Raw genomic sequence first — 24,646 nt, 5'->3', positions numbered from 1 at the left:
TGAGGAGCATCCTCCTTTTTACTTATTAAGTATTTTGGTTTGGGTGATAAATTATATGATCACTTATTTTGGGGGGGTTATAAAACTCTTATTTGTATCCCTCTGGCAGGGGTGGTATAGCATAGGAGGCTAGAATTAGACTAGTGGGTCCTGAGAAATGTGCACATCTAAGAGGGTAGCACTGCTTTGCTCCAGCTGCTGAGGAAGATAGCAGGCCTGGTTTAATCCAGTCTTGCTTTTTTTATAGTAGGCAGAAATCTGGAAAATTTAAAATGGTTCACCCAATTTGTCATCATTAGCAACTAATTACATTTTTCTAAAAAGCACAAAAATTTATTAAAAGATCGATGCATTAGATCATATGTAATTTATATTGCAGGTCTTTTTTTTTTTTAATATGCAGGTCAAATGATGGTCCTTACATATAGCCTGAGAGTTTCTGTTTCCAATAACTGATAATTCCTTAATGGAGAGAATTAACTCTAATGTAGAAACTGAACATGTATTTTTAAACATTTAGTTATGTAAACATCAAACTTTTTAGGACTCTTAATATAGTTACCACATATATTAAATATATGATAGTAAAAACGACAGGAAATACCTTATATGTGTTTCAAGGAAAATCTGGAGAGCATATGTAGACTGAGAAAACTGAAAAAGGTAGTGCTAAATTGACCATAATTGTGAAAGTCTTTGAAATCCTTAATGAATTAAAATGACTAAGAATTTTCTAAAGATAACATAACTGCAGTAGTAGAATTAGAAGTGAATGTGTAGTAGGCAACAATTGTGGAATGCTTTCTAATGCCTTTCACTTGAAATGTGTTTCATGTGATCTATTGTAGCTTGGATTTCCAGAACTTTTCTTTGGAAACAAATGTTTTTTTTCCCTTTTTAAGACTGTTTTAAAGAAGTCATTTATATACGTCTGGATGAGCTTCTCCATGTTTTAAAGTCTGTAATGAATAAGCATCAGAACCTCAATTCTGTCGATCTTCAAAATGCTGCAGAAATGCTTACTGCAAAAGTGAAAGGTAAGCATGATATGTTAAAAGGGTAGCTTGGCCAAAAAGTCTCCAGTGAGGCATTCTGTTTCATAATGACTGTATAACCATTTCCTCTGATGGCATTTGTATGAGGTGTATCAATAAAGAGTTATGCATACTTGGATATTTAAATACTTCCACTAAGTCACACCTACAGTTTCTTCCTCTTAAAAATGAAAACTTTGTCAGTGAACATTGTAAAACTACTAACTTAAACCAAACAAGTGATGTTTAAAAATTGCACTTTATGAATGAGTTCATGATATTTTGAGGTAGTTTATTAGTGTACAATATGTGTCTTTGTTATGTGAGGACAAGTGATGTTAGAAAATGTTCAATTGTAGCAATTCCAGTTTGTAAAAGGAACCAAGTGGAGAACAAGGCTTATTTCAAATTTGAAAATGAAAATTGTAGAATAAGTTTTTCCTCTAAATGTGTGTGTGTGTGTGTGTGTGTGTGTGTGTGTGTGAACACTCACATAGCATATGTGTGCTAAAACAGTCAAGAATTGGGACTTCCCAGTTAAATGACTTGCCACTCAAAGTTGTTAAAATTATTCTGGGCTGCAACATATAAGAATTGAGAGTGAAGGGAGTATTTATTTAGGTCAATTAGGAGATTTTTAGAAGTTGTGAGCAAGATAAGGATTGAAGGTCTGATTTAAGGCAAAAACTGGGATGTGGTAGTGGTAGGTTGTTGATTGTTGTCTAGCAGGGATGGATGTCAATTGACAAAACAAGACAAGTTGAACAGATTAGGGGTTATGGAGAAGTTTGGAGTTGAAGGTGTGGATTTGGGAATTGATGTTGTATGGGTGGTAGATAATTTTAAGTGGGAAAAGTGGGTAGCTTCTCTGTGGCTTTTAAAAATGTGCCTACTAACCAAATTTGTTTTAAAATAGATTGTTTACAAGTGCCATTTAACTCTACTTAGGGAAATTTGTGTCTATAGATAGTAAAATTTCCATGCTTGGAAATAGCGACCTAGTTCAATTGTTGTCAGTGGCTACTGTGTGCAGTCAGGATGTCCTGGGGAAGGAGTGCCTGTGTGATTGGTGTCCACATTCCAGAAACAGACAAAGAGAGTTGTCTCTCAATTGCCTTGGAGATCTTTTTACCTTTGAGCTAAAGTAATCTTTTGAATATCATTTCCCACCATGACTGTCGTTACATGGGATTGTTACTGTTTTACTTTTGCGTTGGATGAAACTTTAAAAGTGGAAGATTACTTGTGAAATTTACTCTTTCAGCAAGAATTTTTGAGACTAGAAAACTTAAAAAAACCTGTTCTTTGGAGTAGGTTTGAATGTTTTTAAATGAAAGCTTCCTCCCTGTCCCTACTCCTAATGTTGAAGCCCCCTAAAAATATATTGATATTGTAAATGAAAAATATTCAGTGATCTGCAAAATGGAGATCAGAGCTTATTTAATTCTTTGATGTAATGATAATCTAGTTTTCAAAAGCTGGAAAGTCAAGGTATAGGTAGAAACCATTTTTTAATAGACATTAAAAGTAATAGATTGCTGTCCCAAGCAATCTGAGTGCTTTGCATACTTCAATCTTTGCAGAAATCTGTAAATGTACATTTTTGTTATGCTTATTTTAGAGAGAAATGTTAAGAAAAACTCTTGTATGGTAAAATAAAAGAGTTATAGAAGTATGAAGATCATTTAGATCATTTTAGTCTTAATCATCTGATTACATTTTAAAAAACAACAGTGACCTAAGCACTTGACTTTTTTGGAGTTCTTACCCATCAAATGCATTTTTCATATTTGCCAGACTGCTCAAACAAAAACAAATAACCCATTCCACAATACAGAACACAGAATGTTGTTTGTGTTCCTCGGATTTGAATGCATGAAGTGCATCTACTTTTTATGCAGAAGAAATGAGAAATTGCAATCTTTAATTCCCCTTACTTGTTATTGTTCATATGACATTTACCTTGTCATAAGTTGAGAAGAAAATTTCTTAGTTTTTCCCCCATTTATTTTAGTAGTGATTTGTATTTCCTGTGTCTCCTCCTGTTTCCAAGCAGGAAGTTCAGTCTGACAAAATATTTGCAATGTGGCAAGAGAGATACACGCTATCTTTGAAGCAGATAAAGACATTTTCAGAACTCAGGAATTTATGCTGTATTTAGTAGTCATATTTTCATTTATTTAGGTCAGTTTTAATTCATAATTTAAATGAGAAGGAGGTTTTACTTAGGTTTTTCATGATCTGTATTTTGCTCTTTATTTATAAAATGGCAGTCAGAAAAATAAGCTATAATTATACCTCCAAGAATATAGAATTTCATGTTTTCAAATTTGATTCTTTTAATATGTAGTTCATTTACACAAGTAAATATAAATTGTGAGAGAGGGTATTCACCAATAAACATTTTTTTTTAACCTCAGCCTCTTTGCCTACCCATATCTTTCCCTAGATAAGTAATAACTACTACTGCTTTCTTTTACATCTTTCCAGAGATATATTACACATATACAAGCAAATACATGTATGTATTGTTAAATTCTGACAAATGCACATTCCTGTCAAAACATCATTATAGTGATGGCAATGTTTATTCCCCTTATAATTCTCCACCTCCTCTTTCACAAATTTTGATCTAATTTCTCCTTTTTTTCTTTGACACATGAGTTAATTAGAAGCTTGAAATTTAATTTTCAGGTGTTTGGAAATTTCACAGAGATTTTCTATATTTATTCTTGATTTAATTCCAGGTAGTCACTGAATGTGTTTTGTCTGATATGAATACTTTCAAACTCAGTGTGAGACATGTTTTATGGCCCATAATAAGGCCTGTGTTGGTAAATATTCATTTGAAAAGAACATGTGTTTGCTGTCACTAAGTGGAGTGCTCTATAATTGTCTGTCTTGTCAAGGTGGTTGATAGTATCAGATCTTCCTACTCTCACTTATTTTCCGTTCTGTCAGTTGCAGGGAGGGCTATTGAAATCTCTGCTATCACTATGAGTTTGTCAGTTTCTTGTTGCAGCTTTCTTACTTTTTGCTTCATGCATTTTGAAGCTCTGTTTATTGGATACACAAATGTATAGAATTGTTAGGTCCTCTTGATGACCTGACTCCTTCATAATTATAAAACAAGGTTGTGTCCATTCGTGTCTCTCCCCCTGCCCCCTGTAATTTCCTTTGCTTGTGAATCCACACTTTGTAATATTAGACAGTAAAGTGGGCAGTTGTAAGCTTACCATGGTGTTTCTTATCTTTTAGGGATTACTGTCCTTTATTGCCTGATAATCCAGTGTCTTGAAAAATGTTGTCTTTAAATTTCATACAGGTTTTTTTTTCAATTGTTTCAGGCTTAATTATAACCTGTTTCTTGGCCAGAATAGAAGTCTTAAGACTATTTTAAAAATCATTTGCAATGATTCTTAAGTTTTTCTTTTTGTTTGTATTAGGGATATTTAGAAGAATGTGATGAAATGTATGGACTGTCCTCACCCTCCACAAATCTGATTGTAATTTCAGGAAAATTTTAGGCTTGAGGTTTAATTCATCCCAATGTAGGAGTTTTTGCTTTCCAACTCTATTTGCATATTAGTGTCACCTGGGAGAGCTGTTGAAAAATATCTATGCCTTACTTTAGCCTTTTTTGTTTTGGATACCAAGGATGGAACCCAGGGACGCTTAACCACTGAGCCAGATTCCCAGCCGTTTTTTATATTTTACTTAAAGACAGGGTCTGATTAAGTTCCTTAGTACTTCTCTCAGTTTCTGAGCCTGGCTTTAAACTCAGGATCTTCCCACCTTAGCTTCTCAAGCCACTGGGATTACAGGCATGTACCACTGCACCCAGCTGCTACAGACTTTTCAAATCTGAATCTTTGGTGATGGGGCTGACTTTGTTTTTAAGAATCCCCATCCAAAAAAACAAAAAACAAACAAACAAAAAAAAAGAATCCCCATCCAAGATTAAAAACGATTGGTAAAAGAGAGGATGGCTTCTTTTCCACATGGTTTCTCTACCTGCACTTTACTGGTATGAATACTAGAGAGGGTAGGATACATGGAACTATTTGCCTTATTACCAGCTTGAGTCACATGGTTTATTTACTTAAAGGAAAAAAGCCAATTCAACCTTCAGATTTTGTCTTAGTAAATTGTGTTTGGGCTTTTATCAAGGGTGCGTATAGAAGTTAGAAGAAACTGTTTTAGTTGTTTGATAATTTGCATTAACAAAGTGCAAAATGTCTCTGTTATAAACAAAAGACAGCTCTATGTCAATTAACCTAGATCTCAGGGCCCAAGAACCTATTTTGAGCAACTATAAATAAATAGGGATTTAAGTTTTCTAAAGCACTGGATTTTTAAAAAATGTGATATCTTGTTATAGGTTTTATATATACAAATATATAAATGTATATAAAATTTCAGTTATTGGTGGTTCATAGTAAATATGTGCTTCCTAATGATTTCTGTGAGCCATAGTGTCTTTAACTGTTTTTAAAAATACCAGAAAGCAGTAAGCAAAAGAAAATAGCACAGAACACTCTTGATAAAGAGGTCTGGTGTAACAGACTCTGCCTCCAAGACAGATTGATTTCCCACTAAGTAACTTTTTATATGTGTCAAATTATGTAAAGCAGAGATTAGGGAGTTTGGAATGCCAACTACTTTCATGCAACTGATTTTTATGATTTCCTGAATGAATACCCGAATATCCTCTTGTTTTGTATAGCCTTTTCACTTTCTGAATCTCTTAATGAAGTACTGGTAAATTTTTAAAGGAGTAAATGATTTTGTATGAATCTATATTCAAATATTGTCTCCCTCATTTATTGTAACAAACCTTTCCCTACAGCTGTGAATTTTACAGAAGTTAATGAAGAAAACAAAAAAGATCTATTCCGAGAAGTGTTTTCTTCCATTGAAACTTTGGCATTTACCTTTGGGAATGTGTAAGTAAAGGACTGTCTTTTAAAGGTACTGGGCCTAAGTGTGTTTCAGTATATATATTGCCTGTACAATTCATAGAAACTAAAATATTAACTATTGTAACATATTATCACAACTTTGAAAAAGACACATTCTTTGTTGTTCTATTAAAGTATTTGGAGGTGTCTTTATAACTATTTAGAAGCTACATTCATTTGCAAGTAACTGATTCATGTGAATAGATTTCTAGGAGTTTTTAATCATGTTCTTCCTTAAAACAGATTGTCCTAGATGATATGATTGTAAAGCCTGTGACAAAGAAGCATAATAATATGTCTTTTTTTTTTTTTTTTTAACCTCCCTGGATAGCCTTACAAACTTCCTTATGGGAGATGTAAGCAATGATGCATTGTTACGACTGCCTGTTTCTCGGGAAAATAAGGTAAGTTGTTTGGTCTGAGTGAAGCCTTTTATATTTTTAACTAAGCATTTCATTTATTTTCTAATCTTAATCTCAGAATTACTCCTTCATAGTTAAGTTTATAAATTACCATAATATGGCAAGAAAACCAGATCAACTCATTTAAAATATGATCAGTTTCTGGAGCAGTATTTGGTAATACTTTTTAAGTGGACTGAACTTAAAAGGGCGTGCCTGATAATTTATAACATACAATGAATCCATATGGTATAAGGTCTAAAATTTTAGAAGGGATTTTTAACCTTTTTTCCCTACGGACTTTGGCACAGATTTTGAGACTGGTGAAACTTGGGCGGGGGGAAATGGAAAAAGTAATGAGGGTGGTAATCTCACATATCATACAATTTGGGTTTTTTGTTTTGTTTTGTTTTGGTTTTGCCAGGAAACACTTGTTAACCCTGTAGGTCTTAATTCTCCCTACCAGCATCCCTATACTTTTGTCATAGGATTGGGGTTATGATTTCTAATTGGAAGGAAATTTTCTTTGGAATAATAAAGATCTATAATAGTGGAGGCTGGGATTGTGGCTGAATGATAGAGTGCTTGCCTAGCATATGTGAGGCACTGGATTCGATTTTCAGTATCGCATATTCATAAGTAAAAAATAAAGGTATTTAAAAAAAGATCTATAATAGTAGGAATATTTTCAGTTGACTGATTATTTTTTCACTTAATGAAAGGTATTTAAACATACTCCCTCAGGGACATGTGTTGATAATTTCTGTTAAAAATGATCTGATCCATTAGCAATGCCCTGTCTCAGAATTTAAAAAAAGGGCTGGAGATGTGGTGCAGTGGTTAAGTGCCCCTCGGTTTAATCCCTGGTACCACAACAACAAAAAAAGGATTGATCAGATCCAAAAAGGATTTCCACAAATGTGCCAGGTACTTGTATTATATAAAAATAATATAAAAAGTTAAGCTGGTATGGTAGTGTGTGCCTGTAATCCCAGCAATTCAGGAGGCTGAGGTAGGAGGAGCACAAGTTCAAAGCTAGCCTCAGCCATTTAGCAAGACTTTGTCTCAAAATAAAATAAACAATGAAAAGGGCTGCCAGGAGTGTTTAGCACATGCCTGTCATCCCAGTGGTTTGTTAGGCTGAGGCAGGAGGACCTGGAGTTCAAAGCTAGCCTCAGCAATTTAGCGAGGCCCTAAGCAACTCAGTGAGGTTTTGTCTATAAATAAAATACAGAAAAGTGCTGTGGTTGTGCCTCAGTGGGTAAGTGTCCCTGAGTTCAATCCTCAGAACCAAAAAACCAAAATAAAATAAAATAAAAAGGGCTGGGGATTTATTTCAGTGGTTAAGTACCCCAGGTTTAATCCCTGGTACTGTCAACGCCCCCAAAAGAAAATCTAAGATCATTCTTTAAATGATACAAAATATAAGCATGAATGCTTAAAGCACTTGGTGTACATGTATTATAATATTGCAAAAATGATTAGGACTGTTTCTAAAATCATCCATTGATAAATGAAGAATAAGGAAGAGTCTTAAAATTGTCAAATATTTTACTGTTATTCATGTTTTTTTCCTCAATTTTACCTTTTTAAATTGTTACTGATTCTTCAGAAGATAGTAAAACTTTAACATGTGTAGCAGGGCTCTGAACAGTTTAAATTTTAGGTATGAATCATATTTCCTATTCCTGCTTCTCTAATGTGGGCACATACTATACTGACTTTTAATAGAAAAATAATTTTCCCCTTCTTAAAAAATTTTGTGCCTTGTTTTTCTTTTTTTGAAGTTTTAATTTTTTCTGGAGATTAAGATTAAAAAGCTCAAGATGATATAATCCTAATAATAAAATTACTTTGATGAAGGTTTTTGAAAAATATAATTTAAAAATAATAGCTGCAATTCATTTTAATAGTGCTTACTATATACCCTGTACTGTGCTAATAACATTATATAATCTTGATTCTTAAAACAGCCTTATGAATATAGTGTTCTTATCTCCATTTTACAGAAGGGCAAACTAAAGTTAGGTGAATTTAAATGTCTAATCCCATGTCATAAAGTGAATAATGGAGCTGGACTTGAGACCCACATCTTTTTGATCCCTTTTGCATTGAATCCCTATATACCTTGTATTGCCCAACCAAGTAGATCAAATATGTGTAAGATTTAACAATTTTGATAGATGTAGTGTTCTAGCCTGCTAATATGGTAGCCACTAGTCACATCTAGTTCTTTAAAATTAATTAATAATTGAATAAAAGTAAAAATTTGCTTCTTAGTCATAATAAATACTTTTAAAATGCTCAAGTAATGTATGAAGAAACTAATGGTGTGACTCTACTTTGTGTACAATCAGAGATATGAAAAGTTGTGCTCTATATGTGTGATATGAACTGAGATGCATTCTGCTGTCATATATAACAAATTAGAATGAACAAATAAATAAATAAATAATTTGAAAATGTTCAAGTAAGTAGCTACAATGTAGTTAATAGCTACCATATAGGATATTACATATTTGTACCTTTACAGAAAGTTCTGTACTAAGCTGTCCAACAGATTTTCAAGGATGTGCTTATCATATAATAAAATGGTAAAAGATGAGCTGAACAAGACAGATCTATATCTTCTATTTAGATAGCAATCTATTTAGATCACTTCTTTGACTTCCTGATATTTAGGAATATGCAGAATTTAAAGTTTTGCATAGATTCATGCATGTTCACTTATGCTGTTAGTAAACAATGAGATCGTTCATTCTTGCTTGGAGCTTAAGACCTTTTGTGGTAAAAAGCCATGTAATTCTTAGAAAGTGTTCTGGTATTTAAACAGACTTCTCAGGCCCTTTGAAAGGTTTTAAATACTTGAAATTCTTTGGCAGGAATTATGTCAAAGTAACAAATTGGGGTGAAAATTTTCTGAAGCAGAGATTTGTTGTCTTCTGCACTAATCTTAAATTTTTTTTCTTCCATGTTGTAAAGTCTTTTGAAAATATTTCTGTGGACTCAGTCGAGTCATCCAGTGAAAAAGGTAATACTCAATGTACTTATAACTTTTGTTAAACATTTTGCAGTTTCTTTCAATAAGTGGTTTGGATTACTTTATCTCTTCTTGATTAGTAACCTATTGTACCTAGTATACTCATTTTTTAGTGCATAATGACATATAAAGTGTTATGTACAAAACTTAAGAGGAAAACCCCAGTTGAGTAGATAAATAATTTGATGATGTAGACTTATCAAGAATATAAGGCTTGTAACTTGAATAATAGAAATATATATTAAGATAAAATATATTATAATTTGAAATCATTTTGTTTAAATTGTGCCCTGTAATTATAAATTTGTCTGAATGCTGCTTTGTTTAGAATTATTATAGACTATATTTAAAAAATACTTACTTTGACATTTTTCATTTCAGGAAATTTTTCTCCTATAGAACTAGACAATGTGCTGTTAAAAAATACTGACTCTATTGAATTGGCCTTGTCATATGCTAAAACATGGTCAAAATATACAAAGAACATAGTGACATGGGTTGAAAAAAAGCTTAATCTGGGTGAGTTGTCTTTTGGAGCATCTGATTAACTATGGAGTGTAAGAACTAAATTGTTTATGATTCATTTTCTATAGACTTAAGTATTTATGATAAAAAATTAGTTGTTTCATTATTCATTTTCTCTTCTTGAAATAGACTTTTCTTACACTAGATATACTAGTTGAACAGTTACTGTGGGTCGACCGTTAGACCTAGAAGTCACATTCTAAAGGGTGAAAAGAAATACAATCAGATAACATGGTTAAAGGAGATAAATGCAACAATAGATGCTTCAGCAGAAGGCAGTGAAAGCTTAGAAGAAACATCCCCACCCCCAGCCTATGTTGGGGATTAACCCAGCACATCATGCAGGCTGGGCAAGCACAGTATATGCTACCACCACTGAGATACAGCCCCAGCTCGAAGAAACATCTTAACAGCTAATATTACCTAGAATTTTATAGTTGAAAAAATTTTTTAATATGCATTATCTCATTTAGTCCTACAAAACCCTGGGAAGTAGGCAAGACAAGAATTCTTAGCCCCATTTACAGATAAAACAAATAAGTGATTTTCCTAAGGTCATATATCAGATTTACTTAAGGTCATAGAGCATAACTGGAAGAAAATAGAATCTAGCAAAGCCTGTGCTCTTTCCACTGTGTTATTTATTTTTAATAGGGAATGCTAATTAGAATCACTCGGATAATCTTTAAAAAGGACAGTACAAAGGCCTAGGTTCCATTTCTCAGAGAGGTAAAGTCAAGTGAAGTGTATTTTGAAAAAGTTTCCCAATTGATTCTGATGAGCACTTAAAATTAAGAATTACTGCATTTTATCAGGATGCACACTAGTATGTGTAATCTCTTTTTTCTTTTCTTATTTGTTGGGGAGCACCAGGGATTAAACCCCAGAAGTACTCAACCACTGAAGCACATTCCCAACCTCTTTTTATTTTTTACTTTGAAACAGAATCTCGATAAGTTGCTTAAGACCTTGCTAAATTGCTGAAGCTGATTTTGAACTTGGCAATCCTCCTGCCTCAGCCTCCTAAGCTGCTGGGATTACAGACACACACCATTATTCCTAGCTTGTAATCACTTTTCAATTGGAGAAATATAAATAGAGAATGGAGGAAAGAAATTAGTTAATTTTGCTTTCTGATACCTTTTTTAATCTTTTCAGAATTGGAGTCCACCAGAAATATTGTAAAGTTGGCAGAAGCAACTAGAGCTAACATTGGACTACAGGTAAGTGTTGTGTGAATTTTAGGGGTTCTATCACAGGAGATTAGTCAGATGAGCTCCCAGATAGTGCCTTGTAAAATCATAAAATTTCAATTAAAAGAGGAAAAAAACTTAATTGCCAATCTTTTTATTGACAAATAAAATCTTTTTAAATTTATATGGCTGTTAATTATGAAAAAAGTTAGAAAATTCACAATTTTATACCAATATTGATTAGTGTGATGGCTGCTAATTTTCTAATTTATAATTAACTTTCTTTAGTATTTTTCTCAAAATTGTGTTCCTATATAGTCATTTTTCTGGGAGAAAAAAATCTAAACTTAAGTTTCTCTTTTTGAAGAACACTATGTGCATCTAGAATTCTAGTAAATGTATAATTCTAGTAAATGTATAATGTATAATTTACTTCTTAATTTTAAATTCTAGGAGTTTATGCCACTACAGTCTCTATTTACCAGTGCTCTCCTCAATGACATAAAGAACAGTCACCTATTACAACAAACAATTGCAGCTCTCCAAGCCAACAAATTTGTACAGGTAAAATAATTTATATATGTACGATTTTTTTTTTAATAGCATATCTTTAGAAAACAACTTTTTTCTTTTTCTTTTTTTAAAATATCCTTGACAGCCTCTACTGGGGAGGAAAAATGAAATGGAAAAACAAAGGAAAGAAATAAAGGAACTTTGGAAACAGGAACAAAATAAAATGGTTAGTATTATACTGGAATTTCATGTACCTGTTTGTGAACATCTAAAAATCATCTATATTATATAACATCTACCTTACTCTAGTTTTCTAAAATACTATTTAACTGTCTTCCTGAATATGCTAAAGAAACTTTTATGGTAGGGTTTCTTTCAAATTCTTGGTTTAATATTACTGTTTTCTGTATAGCTTGAAACAGAAACTGCTCTCAAGAAGGCAAAATTGTTATGCATACAACGTCAAGATGAATATGAAAAAGCAAAATCTTCCATGTTTCGTGCAGAAGAGGAGCATCAGTGCTCAAGTGGTGGATTAGCAAAAAATCTCAATAAGCAACTAGAAAAAAAGCGAAGGTTGGAAGAGGAAGCACTTCAAAAAGTAATATTTTTTTGTAATTTGAAAATTCAATTAGCAATAATCTGCAAAGGGTTTGTTCTTAAACTTGTAATATATTTTGGGATTATCTAGGAGGCTTATTCAAGCAGCCTGCTGGGCCCACTTCAGAGTTGAGTATAGAGTAAGTAGGTCAAGGGTGAGACCCAAACAATATTCTGCTAACAAGTTCCCCAGCAATGCTGGTAGAGATCCATACTTGAGAATGACTATGCTAAGAGACTTAAGAATTTGGGGTTTCATTTGTTAAAGAAGTATTTTAAAGCAGTAGTTTAATATTTTTTACTTGATTTTTTTCAGAAATTTCACCTTTTAGGCAAGTGCTAATTCCAGCACCTACTAGCAAGTATAAACTAAAATTTTGTGTTATTTATTAAAAATATAGTTCAATAAACAAATTTTGCAAGAGAAACAGTAAATAAAATAGAAAATGCTAATTTAAATAGAAGTGAACACTTACTTTATAGACAATCTACTAATTATAAATTGTGCTTAAATATTCATTAAAGCTAAGTATGCATGAGTCACTCACCAGAATGATTACTATTTGTTATATTTAGAAGTTTTCCATTTAAAACATAGACTATTTCTACAATAAGTATTTATTTTAAAATGTAAATTCTGGTTATCAGTGTTATGTTCTTTTTTATTTTTCTCCTGTGGTATTCCTGAAGGTAGAAGAAGCAAATGAACTCTACAAAGTTTGTGTAACAAATGTTGAAGAAAGACGAAACGATCTAGAAAACACCAAAAGAGAGATTTTAACACAACTCAGGACACTTGTTTTCCAGTGTGATCTTACCCTTAAAGCTGTAAGTGATTTCTTCAGTATTTTTAAAGGCAATGTGGAAGGGAAAAAGTCATCTTATCTGCAGAAGGGAGAGAGATACCTGATAAGTTGGTTCTTATGAGATTTAAATTCTGAGAACTTTAGAACATGTTTAAAGATTGGCTTTTCATTTTCATTAGTGACATAGTTTGATTTATTTTTGATCTGTCTCCCTTCCATGTCCCCTAGATTCATGATCTACTTGGTTAAAACTGAACTGTAAGAGTTTGAAATTGCTCTAAACCATTGTCTTTTTGCCTTGGTTGACAAATGTGATTTAACCGTGCAACTTCTGTGAGCTAAGTGACAGAAGAGAGATCTATTCTTCAAAATTTGAGTAAAACTAAATATTAAAATTGTACGCGGTGATATATTTGAAGACAAAGCATTCAGCCTGCATTTGTTTTCATTATCTCTTTAAAATGTTTTTTTTGTAAAATATTTATATATTCAAAACCTTCTTGGCATACAGTTTATACATTTTAACACACAAATAAATTTTTGTACCTGTCACCAGAGTCAAGATTCAGAACAATTTCATCACTTTAAAGATATTCTTTTGCTGGGCACTATAGTGCATGCCTATAATCCCAGTGACTCAGGAGGCTGAGGCAGAAGGATAGCAAGTTCAAGGCCAGCCTGGGAAACTTAGGAAGGTCTTAAACAACTTAGTGAGGCCCTGTCTCAAAAAGGCTGGTGATGTAGCTCAGTGGTAAAGTGCCCCTGGGTTCAATCCCCAGTTTAAAAAAAAAAAAAAATACACACACGTATACATATGTATATACTGTTGTGGCAGGTGCAGTGGTACATACCTGCCATACCGGCTACACAGAAGGCTGAGGCAGGAGGATGTCCAAACTCAAGGCCAGCCTGGGCAACTTAGTGAGAACCTATGTCAAAATAAATGGGCTCAGAAAGTATATAGCTTGGCAGTAGAATATCTGCCTAGCATGTATAAGACCCTGGTCAGTTCAATCCCCAGTGCCAAAAAAATAAATAAATTCTTTTCCAGAATGTCATATAAATGTAATCGTATAGTAGGTAACCTTTGGAAGTAAGCTTCTTTTACACAGCCTAATGCCTTTGAAATTCACCAATGTTATTAATATATAAGTAGTTTGTATTGTTGAATAGTAGTCCATCGTATGACTATACCACAGTGTTTATTCATTTACCAGTTGGACATTTGTGTTGTTTCTTTGTGTTGTTGAATAGTAGTCCATTATATGACTGTACCACAGTGTTTATTCATTTATCAGTTGGACATTTGTGTTGTTTCTCATTTGGGGTAATTATGAATAGAGCTACAAGAATATTTATTTACAGGCTTTTGTTAAATATGTTTGCATTATTTTAAATAACAGAGAAGTGGGTTTACTGGTTGGTATGCTAAATGAATGTTTAACTTAATAAGAGCTGCCAAACTATTTTCCAGAGTGACTCTAATCAGTGGTGCATGAGAATTCCAGTTATTCTGTGTCCTTGACATTTGTCATTTCTTGTTTTTAAATTTTAACTGTTTTAATAGATGAGTAGTGTTATCTAATTTTGGCTTCAATTTGTGTTTCCAGAATGACTAATGATATTAATTTTTTAAAGGGCTCATTTGTAATCTGTATTTTGCATATCTTTAATTTTTTATTGAGATGTTTGTTTTTTTGTTGTTGAGCTTGCATGTAGTTTCTCCCGTTCACAGCTTCTTTTTATACTTTTAGCAATGTCTTTCAGAGAGGAAAAAGTTTTAATTTTGATGGAGTCTAGCTTATTATTTTCTTCTTTTATGGGTCATGTTTTTGATGTTATATCTAAGGATAAGGAAACTTCATCTAACCTAAGGTCACAAAGTTTACTCCTAAAAATTTTATGGATTTTATTATTAATTATTTTTTAACCTGTGGATTAAACCCAGGGGCTCTTTCCCACTGAGCTACAACCCCAGTCCTTTTATTGTGAAACAGGATCTCACTAAGATAGGAGGCTAGCCAGGAACTTGCAAGGCTCCTCCTGTCTGAGCCTCCTAAATTGCTGGGATTATAGGCACGCACCATGGTGCCTGACAAAATTGTGTTATTGTACATTTAGATATATGATCCAGGGCTGGGGATATGGCTCAGTTGGTAGAGTGCTTGCCTTGCATGCCTAAAGCCCTAGGTTCAGTCTAGCACCACAAAATAGATAGATAGATAGATAGATAGATAGATAGATAGATAGATAATCCATTTTGATTTACTTTTTTTCCATTTTTTATTTATTTATTTTTTTTTCCATTAAAGTGACCCATTTTTTAAATTGGAGCTTTATAACTGTACATATGGTAGGAATAGGAGGGAACTGTTCATACATTCATACAATATAACAAAATAGTTTGGCAATATCATTCCCTACCAATTGCCTTTTCCCTTCTTTCTTCCCTTCCTCTGGTCCCTTTTCTCTACTGATTTCCTTTTGATTTTCATAAGAGGTATAGATTGAGGTTTGATTTTTAGCATTTAGATGTTATATTAAAATTGTACTTGTGGAATTTCAACTTAAGGAAGTGATTGAGTACCAACACAGAGTGGTCAATGCCATTCATAGAAGAATTTATTGCTTACATTTTCTGAAGAGAAGGGGACTTATCATAGCAGGTTTGTCAGGCAGATGCAGGAGTGAAAGGAAAGCTAAGTTAGAGTCTTTATTGGGGTTTCCTCAGGAGAGGCAGAGTGGGCAAAGTAACAATTTAGAATTGGCTAGTTTGAATAATTCTGGTGGGCTTTGGACATAGGGATGGTCTCTAGTTGCTTGATACCTGACCTTGGGATAATACAGGGTCAAAATAGTTGGCTTGAGGTAAGAGTTAGATCGGGAGTCGATTGGGGCTACAAACTTGGGACTCCTTGGTTTGCATGTGAAGTATGTCATCCCCACTGAGTCCTTGGCTATTTTAAGAGTTGTCTATCTCAATAAGGAGCAGTCTCTCCCTGGCCAGCATTCTTTTTTTTTTAGACATCAAATTATATAATATAGAAAATAAAAAACATGGTTAATATAGATGTCTACTTGTTCTTATACCATTAGTTGAAAACACTGTGCCATTTCCTTTGAATTGCCTTTATATCTTCAAAAAAAAAAAAAAAAAATCACTTGACCACATTGTGTGTGTCAGTTTCTGGACTCTCCTCTTTATTCCATTAATGTATTTGTTTAACCTTTTGCAGAAACCCTAATATCTTGATTCAATTGCTTTAAGCCAAGTCTTAAAACCAGGTATTTTGAGTCTTACACTTTTTATTCTTTTTCAGAATTGTTTGTGTTTAAAATCCTTTCACTTGCCATTAAAATGTTAGAATCAGATTGTGTTTATCTACAAAAAAAAATATTGCTAACATTTTTATTGAAATTTTATTAATTCTTTGATGATATTATAGAGAATTGATTGTGTATGTCTCATCTTTTTAAATACATGAATATATTTTTCCATTTATTTAGGTTGTTGTTTTTTTAAAAATCAGCATTTTGTAGTATTCAACATATAAATCTTTTACAGATTTTGTTGAATTTAAATCTTGTATATGTGTTATTGTGAATGATTTTTGTACACATACACTTGAGAGTTCCAATTGTTTAATAATACTTAGAAATATTATTAATTTCTTTATATTGGTCTTATTTCTTGCAACCTTGATAAACTCACTTTGTTTTAGGAGCTTTTGTAGATTCTTAGAGTTCTCTATGTAGAAAATCACATTATCTGCAATTGAGAACAGCTTTATATTTTCCTTTACAGTGTGCATTTCTTTTGTTTATTTATTTTCTTATTGCACTAGATGGGGCTCCCTGTTGAATGGGGTCCCACTGTCAAGTAAGAGAGGTAAGAGATGACATCCTTGTCTTATTCTCCAGCAGGGGGAAAAATATTTAGGTCTTTCACCATTAAATATGGTGATACTGTAAGATATTTGAAGATACCCTTAAGTCTGATGAAGGAATTTTTCCTTTTGTTAGTTTGCTGAGAATTTTATCATGAATAAATGTTGGAATGTATAAAATATTTTTCTATATCATTTAATGTAATCATGTGGTCTATCTTCTTTTAGCCCATTAGTGTGGTGAATTAAATTGTTACTTGAGTGTTGATCTGGCCTTGCATTCCTGGGATTAGCGCCTCTTGTTTGTGATGTATTGTTCCTCTTATATATAGCTAGATTCAGTTTGCTAATATTTTGTTATATTAGAAGATATTGGTATATCTTTTTTTCTTTTTTAAAAAAAATGTTTTAATTAGTTATACATGACAGTAGCATGCAGTTTGACACATCATATATAAATGGTTGTATATGATGTAGAATCACACCAATCGTGTAGTCATATATGCACATAGGGAAATAATGTCCAGTTCATTCCTACTGTTCTTCCTAACCCCATATCCCCTCCCCTCCCTTCACTCCCTTCTACCTAAAGTAACATTATTCTTGCCTAGCTCCCTCCTTTTATTGTGAATTAGCATTACATATCAGGGAAAACATTTGGCCTTTAGTTTTTTGGGATTGGTTTATTTCACTTAGCATGATATTCTCTAGCTCCATCCATTTGCCAGCAAATGCCATCATTTCATTCTTCTTTAAGGCTGAGTAATTTTCCAATGTGTATTATATAACACATTTTCTTTATCCATTCATCTGTAAAGGACAACTAGGTTGGTTCCATAGTTTAGCTGTTGTGAGTTGATCTGGTATAAACATGGATGTGGCTGCGTCACTGTACTGTGGGAGTGGGATAATGGTGTCAAATGGTGGTTCCATTCCAAGTTTTCTGAGGAATTTCCATACTGCTTTCCATAATGGTTGCCAATTTGCAGTCCCACCAGCTGGTGTACCTTTTCCCCTCATTCTCAACCAACATTTATTGTTGCTTGTATCCTTTTTGTTTTTTAGTTTTATATGGATACAATACCTTTATTTTATTCTTATTATTTATGTGATGCTGAAGATTGAACCCATATCCCCATGCGTGCCCCATGCGTGCCCCATGCGTGCAAGGCAAGCATAGTACCCCTGAACCACAACCCCAGCCTGCATCGTTGCTTGTATTCTTGATAATTGCCATTCTGACTGAAGTGAGATGAGATCCTAAGAGTAGTTTTGATTTGCATTTCTCTTATTGATAAAGATATTGAACATTTTTTTCATATATTTGTTGATCAATTGTATTTCTTCTTCTGTGAGGTGTCTATTCAGTTCCTTAGCCCATTTATTAATTGGGTTATTTGGTTTTTTTGGTGTTGTGTTTTTTGAGTTCTTACATATCCTGGAGCTTAATCCTCTCTCTGAGGTGCATTGTTTTAATTTTCTATTTGGTTTTGGTTTAGGGTAATTCCTGTTTCATAAAATGAGTAGAGAAGAGTTCCCTCCTATTCTGTTTTCTAGAAGAGTTTATATTAAATATGTTATTTCCTATTTAGATATTTGGTAGCATTCCCTGATGAAAGTATCTGGCCTTGGGATTTTCTTTTTAGCAAGATTTTTTATTATATATTCAACTCTGTTGATAAAATCCTATTCAAGTTAATTATTTTTCTTAGGAGAATTTTGGTAGTTTGTGACTTATGTGGAATTAGGCCTTATCATCTTAAATTGCTGAAATTTATGTGTATAGGGTTGTTTGTAGTATTCCTTTATCTTCTTAATGTCTCTGTAGGTTGTAGTGATCTCTCCTCTTGTTTCTGATTTGGATCATTTGTATCCGCTCTTCTCATTATCTCCCCACCTTTGCATGGGCAGGTTTTCTCTCTGGTCAGTCTGGTTCCAAGTTTATAAATTTTATTTATATTTTCAAAAAATTACTTTATAAAAAACATTTGTTTTCATTGATTTTTCTTTTTCCAGATTTATTAATTTCTTTTTATTCTTTATTTCTGTTTGCTTTTGGATTGGTTTACCTTTTTTTTTTTTTTTTTAAGTTTCTTAAAAGTAGGAGCTTGAGACCTTCCTGCTTTTCTAGTAAAAATATTTAATGCTTAAGTTTCCCTATATCATTGTTTAGCTGAATCTCAGAAATTTAAAATGTAATTTCATGTTTATTTAGTTCAGAATATTTTCTAATTTCCTTAAGACTTCATTTTCAACATAGTGATAATGTAAAGTTTGTTGTTTAATTTTCCAAGTACTTGAGGATTTCTCTAGATATTTTCCTGAGACTGATTTCTAGTTTAATTTCATTATGGTGGAAGAAATACTTTGCATGATTTCAGTTCTTTGAAATTTATTTTGGTTTGTTATGACTCAGGATTGAGTAAAGAACAAAGAAAGAATAAAAAGCAGAAAAATCAATGAAACTGAAAAAAGGAAAAGAAAAATCAATGAAACTGAAAAAAGAAAAAGAAAAATCAGTGAAACTAAAAGGTGTTTTTCTGAAAAGATTAATAATGAATATTCCATGTGTGTACTTGAAAAGAATGTGCATTCATTCTATTGTTGACTGGAGTGTTTCATGAGTGTCAGTTCCTATTGATTTGTAGTGTAATTTATTTCTTGTATTCTTGATTACTTCTAAATATGTCCATCAGTTTTTGAGAAAAGAGCTTGGAGACTTGAACATATTGTGTATTTTTAGTTCTTTCAGTTTTTATATATTCTGAGCTCTGTTAGTTACTTTCACATTAATAATTGTTGTATGATCTTGACAAATTGATCCTTTCATTTTTATGATAATGTCTACTTATCCTGGTAAATTTCCTTGCTTTTTAGACTAATTTATGTAATATTGATAGAGTTCTTTCAGTTTTCTTTTGAACATGGAATATCTTTGTTTAATCTTTTATCAGAATTACATTTTAATTTAAAATGCTCATCTATATTTTGTCTATTTAATTTATATGTTGGATTTTTATTATATTTCATTGTACATTTATATATTTTAGTTAATTATACTAGGAATTGCAGGGGTTTTTTGTTTGTTTGTTTGTTTGTTTGGTGTGTGTGTGTATAAACAGTTGATCTTCTGTATACATGGATTCCACATCCACGGATTCAGCAAAAAAATCACATCTGTATTATAGAACATGAACAGACTATCATTCTCTAAACAATATAGTATAGCATTTGCATCATAATCCATAATATAAGTAATCTACAAATCTTAAATTATTTGGGAGTGTTTGCATAGATTATATGCAAATACTATGACATTTTATATAGGGGCTTGAGCATGTGAGATTTGGGTATATGAGGGGTATCCTAAAACCATCCCAAATGGATAGTGAGGGATAACTGTATTTAATTTTTCAGAGTTCATGGAGAATAAATATTCTGCCACTTTAAGTAGAATATATAAAACTTGCCACTATACAAGTCCCCTTAACCATTGAGGATTGTGGTTGATATGTGTTTATCCTTTATAGATCTCACCAGGCTGTCTTAAATTTTTTGTTTAAAAGTCGTATGTATTATAAAGAAGAAAAGGAAAGTAGTTTATCATATTTGCCCAGATACTTTCCATTTCTGTTTATTTTCCTTTCATTCCTGCAGTTCCATCTTCCCTAACATTTTTCTTCTGTAAACATAATGTCTCTTACCATTTCTTCTATAGCAAGTCTGCTGGTCACAATTTTTTTTTAAATTACCTTTTATCTAAAAATATCTTCATTTTGTCCTTAATTCTGAAGAACATTTTCACTGTTTATTGAGTTCTAAATACACAATTCAGTTGTTGTTTTTCTTCCCCCTCCACTTTAAAAATGTTGTTCCCCTGCCTCTGGCCTCCATGGTTTCTCAGAAGAAATTCGTAGTCATTTTTTTGCATCATTGTTCCTTGTATGGTTTGTGTTGCTTTTCTTTGGCTGCTTCTAAGATTTGATTTTCTTTGTGTTTGCTTTTCAGCAGTTTGGCTAAGACTTATCTGCACATGAATTTTGCTGAGTTTTTTTCCATTTGGACTCACTGAATTTCTTGAATCTACATGTTTGATCCTTGCAAATTTTGACAAGGTTTTAGCTATCGTTTTTTTCAAATATTTTTGTTTGTAGTATTTTCTTTCTTCTAACACTCAGGTGACTCACAGGTCTGGATGATCCTATTTTTCTCCTAATCTTTTTCCCTTTAATTGTTTTTACAAACAGTCCCCAACTTATTATGGTTCAGCCTAAGATTTTTCAACTTTGTAGTGAGTTGTAAATACATTTTCAACTTTGGGTGGATTTATCAGGAAATAACTCTATCATAAGTTGAGGGGCATCTTTGACCTAGGATCTGACTTCAAGTTCACTGACTCCATTTTATTATAAAATCCTTTAGTAAATTTTTTAGTAGGAAAATTCCCTTTTGGGTTTTTTTTTTTTTTTTTTTTTTTTTTTAAGATCTTCTGTTTCTCTGCTAAGACTTCTGTGTGTTCATGTTTCAAGATTGATCTTCCTAACTTCTTGACCATGTTATCATAGTTGCTTTAGAGTCTTCATCTGATAATTCCACTGTCTGAGTTAACCTCAGTGTTGATATCTATTGACTGTCTTTCTCTTGTGAGTTGAGATCTTCCTGATTCTTTGTATGAAAAGTAGCATTAGATGATATCTTACATGTTTTCAATATTACTTTCTGTGACTTTTAATCCTGTTTATAACCTGTATTGAACATTGATTTTTTTTTTTTTAAGTGTAACAGAATTTGATCTAGTTAGATTCTCTCTCCAGCTTCTGTGTGCCTCCCTCCATTCCTGGTCTTCTGACTGGGAAACTAAAATGTACCTGCCTAATCTGCTGGCCTCCAGGGAGCCAGCGGCATCAATTCTGTCATTAAATAAGGGGAGAAAAAAGAAAAACAAGAGGAACTTCAAATCCACTTACTCCTTGGAGCATAATTCATCTGGTCATAAAGAATTCCCTCCAAAGTTTAGATATATGTTCCACTTCTACTACCATCACCTACTGCCACAGGATTGCATCTTAGGGATTTGTGCTTATTTGGGCACTGGGGCAGGATAGGAAACAAACCCACCAAAGAAACCAGGGTTATCACCTGCTTTTAGTCACATCTGCTGCTCCGTGTCCTTTTATATGCTTTGGACCAGAGAAGATCTCTCTTCGAGTTTTTTCTGTATCATGTTTACATTTCTGGGACTCAAGTTGTTTTTGAGGAGGGGCCAAGCATAGGCTGAAAATGTGATTGGGGTGGAGGCAGGAAAATGTACCTTGAATTATGGTTTATTTGCTACATTCTATCTGCTACCATTTTCTTTTTAGAGTTTTTAGATAGCTGATTTGTGCATTCTGCCCAGGGTTTTTGAGTAAATTAAGTGTAGACCAAGGATAATGAGATTATTGCATCTGAATCAGAAATCTTTAAAATGTTTTGAGTATTTAAAATTGTGTTTCATTAATTTACCAAATTTTAATTAATGTTATAGCTTATAGAAGTATAAAAATAATTGAAAAGGATTATAAAATCTGAGGATTTGAAATTACCTTGTAAGTCATTTAGGCTAACCATTTACCTTTGACACATCCCTTTCACCTCCAACTATAGTTGATGATGTTTAAGATTAAGTATTTACATACCAGTGTATTAGCTGTTTGTCTACATTAAGTTATTTAATTTGTACATAATTGGTACATAATCATATTGGGTATAATATAATTCTTTTTCTATACTTTTTAACTGATACAGAAACAAAATTCGAGAATGCCTTTCCTCTATAAATAAGGTCTTTGAACCAGTCACATTGCCATTACTTTGGGAGCCTATAAGGAATGTATAATCTTGGATTTTAATCTAGACTTTGCATTGAACAAGATGTCCAGGCAATTCATTTGAATGTTATTTTTTTTAAAAATCACTGGTTATAAATATCTTGATCATGGTCATGCAAGTAAGTTTAAGCAGTATGGTCAGACCATCAGGGTATTGAGCTATGGATTCTCAAATTGTGAACCATCAGGGACATGGGTTGTATTTTTAAACTTTACAATTTAATAACCATTTTGCAGGAAATGATCACTCCTAGATATTAGATTAAAACTACTTTTTTATTTATAATCTTTATCTTTCATTAAAGTAGGCAATATACCATGCGTACTGTGGTATTCAGAGCTGTTTCACTTGTATGCCCTTTTTATTGGTACATTAATTGAAATCAATGTACATTTATTTATAATGCATTCTGTATATCATGAGTTGTTTCTGCCTTTTGTCTCTGTAACTATAGGTAACAGTTAACCTCTTCCAGATGCAGCACCTGCAGGCTGCCTCCCTTGCAAACAGTTTACAGTCTCTCTGTGATAACGCCAAACTTTATGATCCAGGCCAAGAGTATAGTGAATTTGTGAAGGCTACAAATTCAACTGAAGAAGAAAAAATTGATGGGTAAGAATTAATATGTAGAATTAATATATTTCTAGAGATAAAACATTTACTAAGTTTCTGACTGTTATAAAGAGCTATCTTTTCTAACCTTGATAGAATTAACTTGAAAAGTTTCTGAATTTTTTTATATTATTTTGTCATTTCTTAGTCCATTCAGTGAATAGCTTTCCGTTTTGACACAGACATCAGTTCTGTGAGACTTAAAAATCCTTTGGGAATGTTAAATGACAATCATACACATTTTGAATGTCCACAAAAATTAACCTATATTTTCCACTGAAGTGATACTAGAAAAGTTTAACCATAATATGAATTACTGACTGTACCGTTGCTATTCCTGTTCATGTTTCAGCTGTGCAAATAAAAGTTTTATCCATATCTCCTTAAAGAAGAGATATTACTACTATCTATGTAATAGTTTGTTCGTAATATTTAGTTAATTACTCTATATTTATTAAGTCTACAAATTTTTCTGACTATGGTATAAAGTAGATTTATTGTTAGTGCTGAGCTTTATTTGCTTTTTCTTAGGAATGTAAATAAACCATTAACTGATAGTTCCCGGACATCTAGATATGGCCCTGCTGACTCTTTAGAAGATGTTGTGCGCCTTCCTGACAGTTGTAACAAAATTGAAGAGGACAGATGCTCTAACAATGCAGACCTAACAGGTACCTTTCACTTTGAAGAGAATACAGGTTTATGAAGGAGCAGATTGCTCATTTAATCATTAAATGAACTAGAGCTCTGGAATTAGAAAATCAGGCTTTATAATGTAACTCTATGAGACCTAGTCCCAATTATAATCACCATGTCTGCCTTAAAGTCCCTAATAGTTCATTGTTAAAGAAATTTGAATCGTCTCATTTTATATAATGTCAGTGTTTTACCCTATGAAATCCACCTGTTAGCTAAGTTTTGACTTTAAATATTCTTTTCTTAAAGGTTCTTCTTTCATAAGATCATGGACATGTGGGATGGTTAGTGACTCTGAGAGTACTGGAGGGAGCAGTGAATCTAGATCTTTGGATTCAGAGTCTATAAGTCCAGGTACATAAATATTTAAGTCTAGCAGTGAAAATATTAAAATAATAATTCGGGTATATTTATAACTATCTTATTTGTATAATGAACTGTCTTAGATATAGAGATGAGAATGTACGCATATATGTACAAGAAAAAGAATGAAACAAACCCTCACTA

At 32.6% G+C, this 24,646-nt stretch overlaps 1 protein-coding gene across 2 annotated transcripts in view; it reads left to right on the top strand.

The window, feature by feature from the left end:
• LOC143405136 (rho GTPase-activating protein 29-like) overlaps positions 1 to 24,646 on the top strand; it is a 60,790-nt gene that overhangs the window by 20,977 nt on the left and 15,167 nt on the right. Inside the window, exons 3-15 of one of the 2 annotated variants that reach the window (XM_076863490.1) lie at positions 903 to 1,037; positions 5,884 to 5,980; positions 6,327 to 6,399; positions 9,379 to 9,427; positions 9,818 to 9,955; positions 11,120 to 11,184; positions 11,608 to 11,718; positions 11,813 to 11,893; positions 12,080 to 12,268; positions 12,958 to 13,095; positions 23,286 to 23,443; positions 23,975 to 24,114; positions 24,389 to 24,493. In XM_076863490.1, the coding sequence (XP_076719605.1) occupies positions 903 to 1,037; positions 5,884 to 5,980; positions 6,327 to 6,399; positions 9,379 to 9,427; positions 9,818 to 9,955; positions 11,120 to 11,184; positions 11,608 to 11,718; positions 11,813 to 11,893; positions 12,080 to 12,268; positions 12,958 to 13,095; positions 23,286 to 23,443; positions 23,975 to 24,114; positions 24,389 to 24,493 (1,479 nt within the window). Of the gene's footprint in view, positions 1 to 902; positions 1,038 to 5,883; positions 6,006 to 6,326; positions 6,400 to 9,378; positions 9,428 to 9,817; positions 9,956 to 11,119; positions 11,185 to 11,607; positions 11,719 to 11,812; positions 11,894 to 12,079; positions 12,269 to 12,957; positions 13,096 to 23,285; positions 23,444 to 23,974; positions 24,115 to 24,388; positions 24,494 to 24,646 lie in introns of those variants that run through there. The other variant, XM_076863492.1, reaches the window with a different exon arrangement.

Source organism: Callospermophilus lateralis, chromosome 7 (genome assembly GCF_048772815.1).
Source record: "Callospermophilus lateralis isolate mCalLat2 chromosome 7, mCalLat2.hap1, whole genome shotgun sequence".
Lineage (NCBI taxonomy): Eukaryota > Metazoa > Chordata > Mammalia > Rodentia > Sciuridae > Callospermophilus > Callospermophilus lateralis.
This window is presented reverse-complemented; position numbering and strand designations above follow the sequence as displayed.